The sequence below is a fragment of the Chamaea fasciata genome, unplaced genomic scaffold (assembly GCF_029207755.1).
Source record: "Chamaea fasciata isolate MVZ Bird 193981 ecotype frontalis unplaced genomic scaffold, bChaFas1.0.hap1 SCAF_2, whole genome shotgun sequence".
NCBI lineage: Eukaryota > Metazoa > Chordata > Aves > Passeriformes > Sylviidae > Chamaea > Chamaea fasciata.
In genome coordinates, this window is record NW_027094087.1 from 115,607,380 (window position 1) to 115,623,292 (window position 15,913).

General features: G+C 43.4%; 1 protein-coding gene across 2 annotated transcripts in view; it reads left to right on the forward strand.

The window, feature by feature from the left end:
* RCAN1 (regulator of calcineurin 1) overlaps positions 1-12,563 on the forward strand; it is a 39,677-nt gene extending 27,114 nt beyond the window's left edge. Inside the window, exons 1-4 of one of the 2 annotated variants that reach the window (XM_066177197.1) lie at positions 1,846-2,086; positions 3,677-3,850; positions 5,813-5,972; positions 9,865-12,563. In XM_066177197.1, coding sequence (XP_066033294.1) covers positions 2,000-2,086; positions 3,677-3,850; positions 5,813-5,972; positions 9,865-10,028 — 585 coding nt within the window. In that variant the 5' untranslated portion in view covers positions 1,846-1,999 and the 3' untranslated portion in view covers positions 10,029-12,563. Of the gene's footprint in view, positions 1-1,845; positions 2,087-3,676; positions 3,851-5,812; positions 5,973-9,864 lie in introns of those variants that run through there. The other variant, XM_066177196.1, reaches the window with a different exon arrangement.
* Positions 12,564-15,913: the final 3,350 nt, after the last annotated feature.

Here is a 15,913-nt window from a genome sequence, read left to right on the forward strand (position 1 = left end):
CGGCAGAAGGCTTTAACTTCTTTCAAAGCCATTCTTCATCCGAAGTGGTTTCCCCTGGCTCTCAGCGACGTGCAGTGGCCTTGAGGGTGGCAATCAGAGAGGTTCTTATTGTTTGTTCTCTTCATGAGATGAGAACTGTCCCCCAGAGGTGCTGCAGCTTGGAGCAGGAACCTGCTCTGCTCTCCTATCCCTGGCACGTGGGCAGCCTGTTCGCCCTTGTGCTCAGGTGATTCATGGCCGTTCCTTCCAGGTGAGCTTTATGGAGTCACACCTGCTCCTTCCACATCGCGGGTCCTGAGGATCCTTGGCAGCAAATTCCAGGTCAGGGGCAGGATTTAGGATGTGCTGGGGGATGTTGTTCTCTGGGCTGCTTGTGAATCCTGAATTTCTGCCCAGTGCAGAGCTCTCATCCCCTCCTCACTGATGGAATTCATCTTGTTCTTCCCCCCCAAAAAAAAACGTGCTCAGGCTTTGGGAAGAGCTGCCCAGGGAGGTTTGGTGTCCCCCCATCCCTGCAGGTGTCCGAGGGATGTGTGGATGTGGCACTGAGAGCTCTGGGCAGGGGACAGGGGGGTGATGATTCAGTCACAGGTTGGACTTGATAATCCTGAAGTGCTTTTCCAGCTTCAGGGATCTTTAAGTGAGGACTCCCAAGAAAAAGTGCTAAGAAATTGTATTAAGTATTCTTTTCATGCCGTGGTAACTTTTACACAGCAGAGAGTTTGACTTTAAATGAGGATTCAGCAAGTAGACCCCCCCCTAAAAATGAAGAATAACCTTCGTGTGAACAGTTTTTGTCTAGTTAAATCTTGATGAAATCAGGTTTTGAACTTAGCGCTGTGCGCTGCTTGCAGGTGTTGCTTAAAGCTTGGTGCTTCTGTCACAGCCAGCTGAAGGCAATCTTAGGATTTCCACTGCATTATAATTTTGTACGCGAGAGTTCCAAACAGCTTGTGAAAACTTCAGGTTAAACTTCATGAATTGCTTCAAGTGGTGGTGAGGTTTTTTTAATGGCTCTTGATTAAAAAAGAAAAAACAAACACACACAGACACACAAACCCAAAAAAACTCTTTACGCCCTCCCAAAATAAAAAATCCACAAGAAGAGAACATAAAACCTCCACAAAAACCTTTGTTCTCTGCTGCTTTTTTTGGGAAACGCTTTGAAAACTGGGATACAGGTGGGCCCAGGAATATATCAGGAATTCAGGTTCCACACCTGCTCCCCCGCTGCCGTGTCTCAGGTTCTGCTCAAACTCTGCCAGCAGATTGCCGAGCCCGCTCCTGGTAGGAAAAAGAGGCGACAAAACCAACCCCTTGACAAAAACCCTTTCGTGAAGGCTGGGAAAGAGTTCTTAGTAAGGCGAGAACGCTCAGTAATCCACGGGAGTCGCTTTGAAGAAGCTTCCAAATGAATCCTCCTTGTGATGGGAGGGAAAAAATCATCTCCCCCAATCGATCTCTAAAATTTCAACCAGTGGAACGAAACAAAAACAAAAAACAACCAAAACCAGTGAGCTGAAAGCTTTTGTTTTCCATCCCCAAAGGATGAGGAATGAGCAGGAACGAGGCACTTTTCCTGCTGCCTTCATCCCAGCCCTTTCCCGGAGCAGGAACATTTTTCCATCCGCGGCAGCTCCGAGTGGGAGCTGCATGGAATTACTGCCAGTGGAAACTATGCCGCAAGAAAGAGGCTGGGCAGCAGCTGCCCCTGCTCAGCTCAGCTGGATTTTCCATGCTGCTGGTAATTAGCAGAGGGAAGCTGACTAATTACTGACGTCACCTCTTTTCCAGTCCAGCTTACATTTTGTTCCCGGCTCCTTCCAAGCGTGCGGGACTCCGCTCAGGAATTCGCTGTCACACACACACAGGATGCTCTGAGAGCTTTTTTTATTTCACCGAGAGGGCTGGACTGCCTTATAAACTCCGTTTGCAGCAGGCAGAGCTCCTGAAAAATCCCGGGATTTCAGCTGGAATCGTTGAGGCTCCCAGCCTTGAAATGCATTTCCGTAATTTCCATTACACTTTCAGCTCGCTCATCGCCTGCCTGGCCGATGGGGAGATCTTCACCCAGCCTGAAACGAGGGTAGGTTGGATGGGCTCCTTTTGGGAACTCCACTTTGGCTCGGAAGGGGTTTGGACTTGCAAGGAAATTCCAGCTTGGCAGAAAAGTCTTGGAGCTCGGGAGTCTGCAGCGGGCTGCTGTGATGGCAATGATTCCAGCTCTGGGAATTATTCCGGTTTTAGCTGTGTGTGGTTGGGAAGACGAGCTGGAGTTTTCCCTCCAGGCTTCTTTGACTGTGTGGTGCATTCTGAATTTTCAGCAAATATTTCGTTCTGGTTTTGGTCTGCTAAGATCCAGCAAGCTCCACTAATATGTAATCCATTTGATACTTCCCCTGGGATTTTTTGGGTTTTTTTCCTGCTAAAACTATAGGAAATCCTCTTGGGTCTGGATTAAGCTGGTTGGCTAAATAGTATGTGATAATAAAATAATGATGAATGCTGTAAAAGAAATAATAATGTCAATATAAAATAATGTAAAATATTTGTCAGTCCTGATACGGTGAGTTGTTACTGCTAAGGACAAAAATCACGTTTTTTTCTTTTTAGTGTCAAGGGGCCAAAGTGACATTTCTGACCTCTCTAATCACATAGATAAATAAATAAATATTTTAAAAAAAACAACCCAAACTCAGATCTCCCTGGGTTTAAATGCGGAATGGGAACTTGGAAATGCAGTTTTAGGGTTTGTTTTCCGTGGTTCCATCGCAGTTTTGAGGCTCCCAAATACCAGCTCTGTGTGGGGCTCCTGTTTCAGAGCTCATTCTGAACGAGCTGGAGAGAAGCAGAACAGCTCTGATTTTAAAATCTCTTTGGGACACACTGATTTTATTGCTGTGGTGAGCGTGTGAAGTGCAGCTGCTCGGGGAGGAAAACGAAATTCTGAATTAATTTCTTGCCTTCTTACGTAATTTCCCTGCTTTTTTTCCCCCCCCAATAATTCAAAATATTGTAGTAAGAAGCTCTCAATGGTGTAATGTTTCTTGTGGCTTTATGCTGAGTTTCAAGGAAGCTTTTAGGGAGAGAAAATAGCTGGAAATTCCTCAGATTTGAATCCTGAAGCCGTTGGAATAAAACACTTTGGAAGGACCTGGCAGCTCCGGAGCCTCCTCTGGCCTGGAATCCTGCAGGGAGAGTGGAAACACTTTCCATAAATGAAATTAAAAATAGCAGGAGAGCAGGAGACGTTCATGGACTTCTTTCTGTGTGCTGAGTCACTGAAGGAAATCACATTCAGCATGAAAAACAAATCAGGATTTTCTTTTTTTTTCATTTTTCTCTAATAAAACTTGAAATCTGCACATTTGGGCAAAGGCTTTGGCAGACTTTTTTCCAAGTTTTTGGGCTTTCATTTTCTAAGGAACATTTCAGGATCTAACGCAACAAGTGATAATTATTATCGTTAATGATAATGATCTGTTCTAATGATACAGAGAAATAAGTGATGAGGTAGAAAACGTCATTCTAGAAAGAAAAAAGGGAAATAAACGAAGCCGTTGCAATAATCAATATTCAAGAGGGGTTGTTTGCCCTTATTAATAACTCTTCCCTTCTAATTAATTGCTTTATCAGTGTCTAATACTGATTTTCTCCTCCGCTCCTTTCTCTGCAGGCCAAATTTGAATCCCTGTTCCGACCCTACGACAGGGACCTCACCTTCCAGTATTTCAAGAGCTTCAAAAGAGTGAGAATAAACTTCAGCAACCCTTTGTCTGCGGCAGATGCCAGGATCCAGCTGGACAAGACAGAATTCCTTGGCAAAGAACTCAAACTCTATTTTGCTCAGGTAAAAAAAAAGAAAAGGAAAAAAAAAGCTTTTTGGGAATATTTTGGGGGGGGGATTAAAGCTTTTCTTGTTCCCATAAATCCTCCAAGTGATGGGTGTTGGAAAAAACCTTGGGATAACGGGGGTGGAAGGATGATGGGAATGTAATCCTTTCAGTGTTTTGTGCGTGTTTCTTCTCGGTCTTCTAAAGTAATTTGCTTTCTTCTAGAGTTTCTCCCAAGTTTCTGGAAATCTGGGAATTGTTTCAAGTATTTCTTATGTCAGCATCCCAGAATTCCTTCGTGGTCTTTTTTTTCTTTTTTTTTTGGGTCAGATTAATTAGAGAATCCAAGGTTGTTCCAGAGCTCCATGGATTTTGGAGGCTGGTGGTATTTCCCTTTTCTTGGATAACCTGGAATGGCAAATGAGCACATTCCAAGGATTTAAAGGGCTGGGAGAGGCCAGGTGGGCTCTGGAAACAGCCAGGGAGTCCCTGGGGGATCCAAGGTGTGGAGCTGCACATTCCAGGCTCTGGAGCTGCACATTCCAGACTCTGGAGCTGCACATTCCAGTCTGCACATTCCAGGCTCTGGAGCTGCACATTCCAGACTCTGGAGCTGCACATTCCAGATTCTGGAGCTGCACATTCCAGTCTGCACATTCCAGGCTCTGGAGCTGCACATTCCAGACTCTGGAGCTGCACATTCCAGATTCTGGAGCTGCACATTCCAGTCTGGACATTCCAGGCTCTGGAGCTGCACATTCCAGACTCTGGAGCTGCACATTCCAGTCTGGACATTCCAGGCTCTGGAGCTGCACATTCCAGATTCTGGAGCTGCACATTCCAGACTCTGGAGCTGCACATTCCAGTCTGCACATTCCAGGCTCTGGAGCTGCACTTTCCAGGCTCTGGAGCTGCACATTCCAGGCCCTGGAGCTGCACATTCCAGTCTGGACATTCCAGGCTCTGGAGCTGCACATTCCAGATTCTGGAGCTGCACATTCCAGACTCTGGAGCTGCACATTCCAGTCTGCACATTCCAGGCTCTGGAGCTGCACTTTCCAGGCTCTGGAGCTGCACATTCCAGGCTCTCCCTGCCCATCCCAGTCTTTGGGATCTCCCCTAGAGCAGCTCTGGAGCTCTCTGCTCCTGCAGGAACTCAGGCTCTGGCATTCAGGCTGCTTTTCCAGCTGCTTTTCCCTCTGAAAATGGAGTGGGAAAACAAATCCGGGAGTGTTGGACACCCCTCACCATCCAGTTTATTTTTATCCCTGCTGGAATTCCCTCCCCTCCCACTTTTGGGGATGACTCCCCATTTGTCATTAGGCCTTAGAGGCCCTGTCCTGCTGCTGGTGGTTTGGAAGGGCAGATGTTGGATTTCAAGGGAAGAACATCCCGTTGGAATTTCCCTTGGAGCTGTGTCCTGTTGGAATTTCCCTTGGAGCTGTGTCCTGGCTGGTGCTGCCACCCTGAGTGCTGGGCAGGGCACAACATCCCTGCCCCTTTCCCATTGCTCTGAGCCTGGGATTCAGAGATCCAGGGATTCAAGGATTCAGGGGTTCAGGCATTCAGGAATTCAAGGATCCAGGAATTCAGGCATTCAGAGATTCAGGGATCCAGGAATTCATGAACTCAGGGATTCAGGAATTCAGGGATCCAGGAATTCAGGGATTCAGGAATTAATGAATTCAAGGATTCAGGCATCCAGGGATTTAGGGATCCAGGAAGTCAGGCATTCAGGGATCCAGGAATTCATGAACTCAGGGATCCAGGCATTCATGAACTCAGAGATTCAGGGTTCCAGGGATTCAGGCATATTCAAAGATTCAGGAATTTAGGCATTCAGGGATTCAGGCATTCAGGGATTTAGGAATTCAGGGACTCAGGAATTCAGACGTTCAGGCATTGAGGCATTCTGGGATTCAGGGATTCAGGCATCCAGGCATCCAGGGCCACCTTGGCTTTTCTGTTTCCTCCTGCAGACTCTGCACATCGGGAGCTCCCACCTGGCCCCGCCCAACCCGGACAAGCAGTTCCTGATCTCGCCCCCGGCCTCTCCTCCCGTGGACTGGAAACAGGTGGAGGACGCCACTCCAGTCATCAACTATGACCTGCTGTACGCAATCTCCAAGCTAGGACCAGGTGGGAAGGTGTAAAAACCCGAATTCGGGTTGTGGGGAGCGCCTCAGAACCGCCTGGATTTCTAAAGCTTTGCCAAGGAATTTTTATTTCTGTTTATTTCTGTTTCTGTGTCTGTTTATATGTCTATTCCTTTCCATTTATATTTTATTTCTATTTCTTTTTCTATTTCTGTTTTCTTTCTATTTCTGTTTTCTTTCTATTTATGTTTTCTTTATTTCTATTTATTTCTGTTTATTCTTATTCCTCTTTATTTCTGTTTTTCTTTCTATTTGTGTACTTCCTTCTATTTCTAATTCTAGTTCTAGTTCTATTTTCTTTCTCTTTATTTTTCTTTCTCTTTTTTTTTTCTTGATTTATTTTTCTTTCTATTCATTTCCTTTCTAGTCATATTTTATTTCCATTCACATTTTCTTTCTGTTCCTGTTTTATTTCTAGTTCTATTTTCTTTCTCTTTATTTTTCTTTCTCTTAATTTTTCCTTTCTTTAATTTTCTTTCCATTCATATTTTCTTTCTATTCATACTTTATTTCCATTCATGTTTCCTTTCTTTAATTTTCTTTCCATTCATATTTTCTTTCTGTTCATACTTTCTTTCCATTCATATTTTCTTTCTATTCCTGTTTTATTTCTATTTATTTTTATTTCTGTTTGCCTCAGAGGAAGAAACTGCTACTGAGTGTGGGAGGAACTGTCAGCATCAACCTAAAATTCCTTGGAATTTAAGAGGAATAAATTCCTGCCACTTCTTTCCCCCGTGATTAACGAGCACATCCCTTAATTTCCTTTTCTCCCATGTTTTATACATTTTCTCCATGAAAATTGGTGCAAATTAATCTTATAATATAATTCTTCAATCCAACTCGGATTTAACCTGTTTGGAGCTGCATCGTTAATTTGAGGGGAGAGAAAAATGGTTCACATTTAATAACAGGATTAAAGAGAATAAAAACTCATTTTTCAGAAGATTCATTTTACTGGAGGATTTTTAGAATTCCTGTTCGCCTCCAAACTCAGGGAATTGTAGGGGATGGAGAAAAGGCCAAGGCACAAATCTGAGCTGGGATTTAAAACATGCTGGGATTCCCATCAAGAATCCTTCTAATTAAATGTTCTTTATAATGATGAAATATTTTTAATCAAAGGTTTTATTCCCCCTATTCTATTTAATTACTAAATATAATAAATTATATTTATTTTATTTTTATTCAATGTCAAATATTTTTAAAATATTTCATTTCTTTGCAAGCAGAGGGGTTTTTTTTTTGATGGAGCACACAGAATGAATAAATAAAGAAATTAATAAATAAACTAAATAACACAGAGCTGCACCATGATCTTCCTTCACTCCAAATTTTCCTTTCAAATTGTAGGAAATCAAAAAAAACCACAAAACCCAAAACCCTTTAAAATAAATATTTTAGGCCTTTCCAAGCATTAAAAATTGGTCATTTCCCCTGTTACTGAGCTGTGCTCCCTTTTCCAAGAGATTTTCCAGTTTTTTAATGTCTGGTCTTATGATTTATTCCTTTTTATTTATTGTGGTGTTATTTAGTTAATCACAATTATTCACCATCTGCTGTCAAGCAAGTTCTAAATCTATTTTAATGGTTTTTTATAAATTTCTATGATATATTTTGACATAATACAATTTTATATATAAATTTGATGGCGGAATTTTTGTGTAGAAAAAATTGTTAATTTCTCTCTATGGAAATAAAAAAAATGATAACATAAAATTTATATGTAAACCCTGTAACATTAATATATCAATATTTTATATAAAAATTTTAATGTGTTTTAGTTCTCTCTGTGTAAATACAAAAAACTGATAACAAATTTTTTTATATGGAAACGATAACATAAAATTTAAATACCATTTTTATATTATAAATTTAATATATCAATTTTACACGTTACAATTTTTAACATGTATTTGAGAAATTGCAATATCTAAACCAGATTTTTATATGCTATAATTTTTTGTATATAAATTTAATCTATCATTTTAATACCCTATTTATATCTAACTTTTCTATGTTATCATTTCATATGTATTTTTGTATATTCTAATTTTCATTTGTAAATTTTACCGGTTGTAATTTTTGACAGAAAATTTACGTTACAATTGTCTACGTAAAAATAGAAATAATTGCAAAAGTTAACGTATAAAAACTATAACAACATTTATAGACCAATTTTTATATATTACAATTTTTATAGGTTGCAATTGTTAGTATAAATAGAAGAAATTGTCACATATATAAAACATAAATCTTCTATATTGTAATTTTTCTATATAATTTTAATATATCATTTTAATAGCCTATTTTATATATATTATAATTTCAAAGTATTATTTTATAATAATTTTTAATACCCTACTTTTAATATAAATTTCTATATATAATTTTTATCTGTTACAATTTTAATATAAATAGAAGAAATTGTCACATCTAGAACATAAATCTTATCTATTGTAATTTTTCTATATCATTTTAATATATGATTTTAATAGCCTATTTTATATATATTATAATTTCAAAGTATGATTTTATTATAATTTTTAATAGCCTATTTTATCTATAAAACTTGATATATATTATAATTTTTACACACACTTTTCAAATACGTTCCAATCGTTGCATTTTGGCAAACCCAGCTCTCAATCTCCACGCTGACCCCTCCTGCCTTTTACAATTTCCTCACTGCCCCGTTCCCCCATCTAAAAACCCCCTTCGGAAGTCACCCTGTCCGTGTATCCCTGAGGAATTCCATCAAGATATCCATCCAAATTGCCAAGATGATTTTCAAGCCCGGAGTTTTGGAAAAAAAGTTCTCCAAAATCTCTTTTTTAATCACAGCTTAATCCTAAAGCGGCTGCCTTGACTGGGCTGTTGATGCCGCCTCCTTTGTTGCAGATAAATATCGTGCCGCCCTAGAGAAAAGGGCCACAAGTGGGTTTTTTTTATTTGCGCAGGAAGATTTTAAAGGGCGTAAAGATTTTTTTAATCTGGTCCCTCAGATTATCCATGAGAGCATGGATAAAAAAAAAAAATGAGAATTGATGACGGTGTAAACAACCAGGCGTTGATCAGTGTTTCATCACAGCTGTTTCACTGCTGAACTTTGCAGATGAGATCAGCTTGTTTTAACCAAACCTTGGGTAATTTTAGATTAAATCAAGCTTAAACTCGGCACGAATCAATTTTGACGGAAAGAATTTTAAGCTGTATGAAGTCAATAATCTTACGTGTGATAGAACTTTGAATTAATAGACTGTAAACCTGATACCGTTCGTAAAGGTAATAAACTACACAAATGCACTTTCAACTAATAAACTTTACAAAGCTCAGACTTAAAGCCTAAACTGAGCAGAACTTAACGTGATTTAAACTCAGTGATATTTAAACTGAACCGCGCTTAAACTGAACCGCGCTTGAATTTAACGGGATTAATCTAAACCACGCTTAAACTGAACTGCGCTTAAATTTAACGGGATTAATCTAAACCGCTCTTAAATTTAATGGAATTAATCTAAACCACGCTTAAACTGAACTGCGCTTAAATTTAACAGGATTAATCTAAACCGTGCTTAAACTAAACCGCGCTTGAATTTAACGGGATTAATCTAAACCACGCTTAAACTGAACTGCGCTTAAATTTAACGGGATTAATCTAAACCACGCTTAAATTTAATGGAATTAATCTAAACCGTGCTTAAACTGAACTGCACTTAAATTTAACGGAATTAATCTAAACCGCGCTTAAACTGCACCGCGCTTAACTTTACCAGGATTAATCTTAACAGAACTTAATATTAGAATACTAATACTAAGTAACAAACTCGGAGTTAATTAAATATAATAAATGACTTCACTTGTGCTTTGCCCAGGAGAGAAGTACGAGCTGCACGCGGCCACTGCCACCACTCCCAGCGTGGTCGTCCACGTGTGTGAGAGCGACCAGGAGAACGACGCGGAGGAGGAGACCAAGAAACCCAAACCCAAAATCATCCAGACCCGCCGGCCTGACTACACTCCTGCCCACCTCAGCTGAGCTCCTGATGCTTTTTTTTTTTTGTTGTTGTCGTTGTTGTTTTTTGGGGTTTTTTTCCGAAGGATTTGGAGTAAGAAAACTGCCAGGGAACGGCAGCTCCCAGGTTTGGTAGCAGCAGCTGCTGCAGGAGGAGAAATTCCAAGCTCCACGGTTGCTCCGAAATGAAGGAATTCCGTGCTCAGTTTGGCTGCCGAGTGTTGATCCCTGGGGGCTGAGTGAATTCCCCACATCCCTGGGAGCAAAGGATGGGACAAGGGGACATTTTGGGATGTGACAGGACAAACTGGGCTTGTTTTGGGGAGGAGAAGCAGCTTTCCCTTAAATCCTCCAAGTGACGGGTGTTCGGAAAACCTTGGGATGGCAGGGTTGGAAAGATGATGGGAATTCTGGGGACTTTCACCCTTTTTCTTACACTAGGTTTCGTGCATGTTTCTTCTTGGTCTTCTAAGGTAATTTGCTTTCTTTTCTAGAGTTTCTCCCAAGTTGCTGGAAATCTGGGAATGGTTTCAAGTATTTATTAGCCCAGAATTCCTTCCTGGACGTGTACATACATGATATATTTATATTTGGTTTTATTGGCACTCGTTTTCCAGCAGGATCCAATTCCTCCAGCGCCTGGCTTTTGGTGCTCTGGAAGTTGTTGTGCTTTGAAAATTTTCACTGCTTTGAAATTCGTGCAGAGGGTTTTACCTGGCAAAGCAACGGCAAAAAAAAGAAAAAGGTGCAATAGGAGAGTTGGGTGGAATACATGGATTTTTAAATTATTTAAGTTCAGGTAATTTATATCTTCAACAGGATTTCTTTGGGAGCTTTGACTTTTAGAGGGAAAAAAAAAGGACTCAAATAGTGCTGATGGTGCGTATTCAGAGCAGAGGGAGATTTTTCCAGTGGGGAAAAAAAAAAAAAGATGGAGAAACTTGAATCCGCATTTTTGGTGAGTAAAGATTTGAGAGGGATTGGAAAATTTCACCCGGGAAGCAGCGAGGAGAGCTGGAGTGCCTTTTCCTTGTCCATTCCTACTCCAAGCTGCGCACTTGGATCTTTTTCTACTGGCTTTGGATATCCAGAAATCCGAATTTTCTGAGCTTCGCTTCCAGACTCGGCTGGCGTGAAATGCTTAATTGCCAAGGAATGCTGATTTCAGCAGCGGGAATGTGTGGGAGAAGCTTTAGGGCTTTTTTTATGGCAGTGTTTAAAGGCTCCTAAATGCAAATTTCAAAGACAAAAAAAAAAAAAAAAAAGATGGCAGAAATATTTTATTACTGTTTTTTAAACTGGAGATCCTCGCCTCGAAACAAGAGTTCAGGATTTTTGGGTTTTTTTAGAAGAGATAGGAATTATTAGAAAATAGAAAACAACCACTTGGGGTCTTGGAAAAGGGATTTTGGAGCCTCTCATGGTGTTTTTAGGAATCCAGCTGGGGCTCTCTCTGGGTTGGCTTTTGCCACAGTTTGGGCTGAGAAGAGCTTGAAGCAGATGTTGACTGAAATTCCTGGTTCACACCTTGGGTGTTCTTTAAATAATATTGGTTTGGGAAAGAAGGGAGCCGTTCCAGGGCACGGTGCAGGGAAACAGGGTGTTCTGGAATTCCTGCCTGGAACTGAAATCTGGGCCCAGAGACCAGGAAAACGCGGAATTTTCTGCTCTAGCTTGGATTGTTATTCCCTGGAAGCTGGAACAGAGCCCGGTTCTGGTGTTGAGAAGAGCAGGTTCCACGGATTGCTGGAGCTGGACACGCAGGAAAATCAGAATATTTGGGGTCACCCTCAGCCTGGCTCCACGTGCTGCAGTCAACACCCAAAAGAAAGGAATGAAGTGGAGGAAAAACTTGAGAGGTTTTGCCACAACTGCCTTGAAGCCTTTCCAAGACTTTTCCACGTTTCTCAAATGACTTCTGGACTTTGTCTCTCACCACGTTCAGTTTCAAACATTGGGAATAATTCCTGTCCTGTCCTTTTTTTTTTTTTCCATGAAAAATCCCAGCATGAGTTTAGCAGTAGAAAACCCAGGCGGCTGCTGCTGTGTTCCCTGCAAAAGCAGAGCTGCTTTTTAATTCAAACCGTCAAGAAATCTGATTTTTTTTTTTTTTTTGTCGTTTTAATACCTGAGGTGGGAACCGTGGAAATCTTGGAATGCTCTCTCGGTGTGTTCCTGGTCGGATCTGCCACCTCCTGTCCTCATGACTCCAGTGTGCTGCTTGCTTTTTTTTTTTTTTTTTTTTCTGGTCCTTTTATTTTTGTAATGTTCCAGTTGGATGCTTGGTTGGTATTTTATACACTTGTATAGCACGGGGGCAGATTGAAATTAAAATATTTTGTTGTCTTCTTGTAAATGTCCTGGTGTTTCCTGCATGGAACCGCTCCCAAGCTCGGTGCCAAAATGGGAATTTTCAGCTTCCAAAGGGGCACAATGTCGTGCCAGGCCCTCAGAAACTGATTCCTAAAAAGCTTTCCAGCCTTCAGAGAGTTTGCATGATCTCCAAATGTGAGGATCTGCTCCTGAATAAAACCCAGTGGAGGAAAATTCCAGTGCAAACCTGATTCTTCTGTGCCTCAAGTTCCTAATAAAGGTATCGACGTCTTCCTGCTCCAGAATAATCCCTGTGCATCCATAAGACACGAAATATTTAGGTACAAAAATGAATAATTTGGGGTTTTTTTCCAGAGAAGTTCTGGATTCCCCATCCTTGGAAGTGTCCAGGGTCAGGTTGGATGGGGCTTGGAGCAACCTGGGGTAGTGGAAGGTGGAATGAGATGAGCTTTAACATCCCCACATCCCCAAACATTCCATGATTTTTGAAGCTCCTGGCAAATGAAAACACATCAGGATTTCAATGGCTCCACCTGGTAACTTTTAAATCCTTTTGTTGCGAAACAAATGAAGGAAACCCGTGGAGGTTTTGCTGTGGGCAGGGAAGGAATAGTCCTGAGATGGCAAAAAAGGAATTTCTGGTGCTCAATTAAAGCCTGCCCTCGTTAGCAAGGTGAAGATAACGACCTCCAAAGTTTGTTTTTAATCACTCTCGTTTTCCAGAGCAGCGCCCAGTGTAGGAAGGAAGTTGGAAGCTGGAGCAGTGGATCGGTTCTTGTTCAGCCCGGACTTGCCAGGGGCGGGGAAGGAATGAACTCCAGCAGCTCTGGGACCATTTGAACGATTCTTGAACCATCTTTGAACAATTCCAGCAGGGATTTTGCCCTTCGGCACCATCACCTGCCCGCTCAGGTTCTGCTTTTGGCTTGTCTCAGGGAACACAAATTCTTCGTTTTTCCTTTTATCCTGCCTTGCCCAACACACTTCAGAGAGAATCACTCCTTGCTAACGCTTTTAATAAATCATAATTGGATCTGGAAGGGCAAACCGGTGACAAAGACATTCCCCAAGACGCCGGTAAAGAACGTTTTGACGTGAAACTTCCAGGTAGTTCCAGGATTTTCAATGTTACAGGGAGCCAGGCAGGAGCTCAGAGGTGACTCCAATGACAAGGGACAGGATGGAGCTGGCAGGGCTGGATTTATCTTCCCTGACACAATTCCCATTGATAACCGGAGCTGTCACATTGCAGACTTCCTGTCCTGTTGAGCGTGTGTGTGTGTGTGTGTGTGTGTGGTGTTCTCTCCTGCCAGGAATTCCTTTTGTTCGGAATTCCTTTTGGGGAAGAGAATGGGGCTGGAAAACTCATCCTGGGAGGAGCAGCTGGGGAGGGGGTTTGGAATGGATAGGAGGAGGCTCAGGGGGGGTTTCATTGCTCCCCACAACCCCCTGAGAGGAGGGGCAGGGAAAGCAGGAGAGGGATTGGGCTGAAATTGCACCAGGAGAGGCTCAGGGTGGAGATTGGGAAGGAAAATTTCCCTGCACTGGGAAGGTTTGGAGTCCCTGTCTCTGGAATTGTCCAGGAGGAGGCTGGGTGAGACCCTCGGGGTGTTGTTGATGCTGCCGGGGTGGGAGTGGATGCTCCTGAGGGGCTCTTCCCACCTTGAATATTCCGGGGTTAGAGCCTTAAAGCGGGAACAAACCGCTGATGTGAAGGATTTCCAGAGGTACGAGGAGGTGCCCGTAGGTGGAGCTAAATACCCAACAATGGGTTTATCCCGAATTAAAAGAAAAAAAAACCCAAAAAAACCCCAACTCCACCCTCAGCCTGCAGCCCTGGCTCCCATCCCCACAGCAGAGGTGGGGAAGATCTTGGACATCCCTTCCAGCCCTCACCAATCCAGGATTTTATGATCCCACCTTTAGGAAATCCCTTTGTTTTGAAGGAGCTCGTGGGGTCACACTCACCGAGAGAAGTGGCCGGGGCCAGATGGAAAAGGGAAAATTCTGGGTGCCACTTGTGGCTCTGTCTTAAGTGATCCCAATCCCCAAGGAGTGTGCGTGGGATTTGCATCCAAATAATTCCCTGCTGGGAATTACTGCCAGGCTGATGGGAAGAGCTTCATCCTGGAGGAGAGGAAACTCCTGGGAGAAGTCAGAGCCCATTGCAGAGCCTGAGGGGAGCTCGGAAAAGGAGGGAGAGGAGGTTTTGGCATGGGCAGAGAGTGCCAGGGCAAGGGGAATGGTTTTAAATAGAAGGAGGGCAGGGCTGGGTGGGATCTTGGGAATCAGGAATTGTTCCCTGGCAGGGTGAGGATGGAATTCCCAGAGCGGCTGTGGCTGCCCCTGGATCCCTGGCAGTGCCCAAGGCCAGGTTGGACACTGGGGACAGTGGGAGGTGTCCCTGCCTGCGGGACATGATCCTAAAAATCCCTTCCAGCCCAATTCTGGGATTGTCTGAATTCCCTTTAACAGCAGCATGGATTTCTCTGACCTCTTCTAGGAGCTGAAGCGTGCTGGACTGAGCCTTTGTAGGTGAACTAACGATCCATTCATCGATGTTATTCCAATGGGAAAACACAGGAGCTGCCAGAAGAAGCAGCTTTTCCTGCTCAGCACCACAACCCTTCCCAAAACTGTGCCCGGTCCCTTCCCTGGAAGGCTGTGGGAGCCTGGATGACTCCACGTGCTGCCAAGGCATGGAAAAGTTCTTGCCGAATTCCTCTCCCACACGGCACAATTTAGCGGAGGGATTACAGCTGCCATGTGCTGCTGCACCTGCTTCTTAACGTGCTGGACAAATCCCGGCTGCTCAAACTCTCTCCTGAATCAGCAGGAGCTTGTTGGGAGGCGGGACGTGCAGGAATGTGGGGCTGGGAGCTTCCTGAGCTCCCTTGGGAGCTGCCACAGCAGCGCTGCCCTGTCATTACAAGTCGTGTCAGAGTTTCCATCCCGCCGCTCCGCAGGGAGAGGGTTCCCAGAGCTGAGCTGCGGGAGGAGGATGGGTTACTCAGCAGGTTGGTTGGGGCTTTTGTTGGCTGGTTTTTAATTAGGATTTTAATAGAATGTGGATTTTTGGGGGTTTTTTTGGTGTTGTCTCAGAGTTCAGAGTGAAGGGCTCATCCGGATTTTCCTGGTGGGTGCGGCAGCCCTGGAGTTCTGGAAGATTCCTTGAGGAAACAGCCTCAGGCTGGCCCAGGGGAGGCTCAGCTTGGCCAGCAGCAGGAATTTCCCCATGGAAAGGGTGCTCAGGCCTTGGAACTGCCCAGGGAGCTTTGGAGTGCCCGTCCCTGCAGGTGGCACCTGGAGGTGGCACTCAGAGCTCCGGGCTGGGGACAAGGTGGGCACAGCTGGGACTGCCTGGGCTGGGAGGGCTTTTCCAGCCTCAGGGATTCTGGGATCTATGAAATACAGGACAGGACATCTTGGGCAGTGCCTTGTGTCAGCCCGAGCCGCCTTACCCAGACTGGAAATGCAATTCAAACCAGATTTCTCCCCGGAGCTTTTTTCCCCTCTCTAACAAGAAGTAAAAACTCCTTCCAAGTGTCCTTCACCACCACTGCAGGACACTCCCT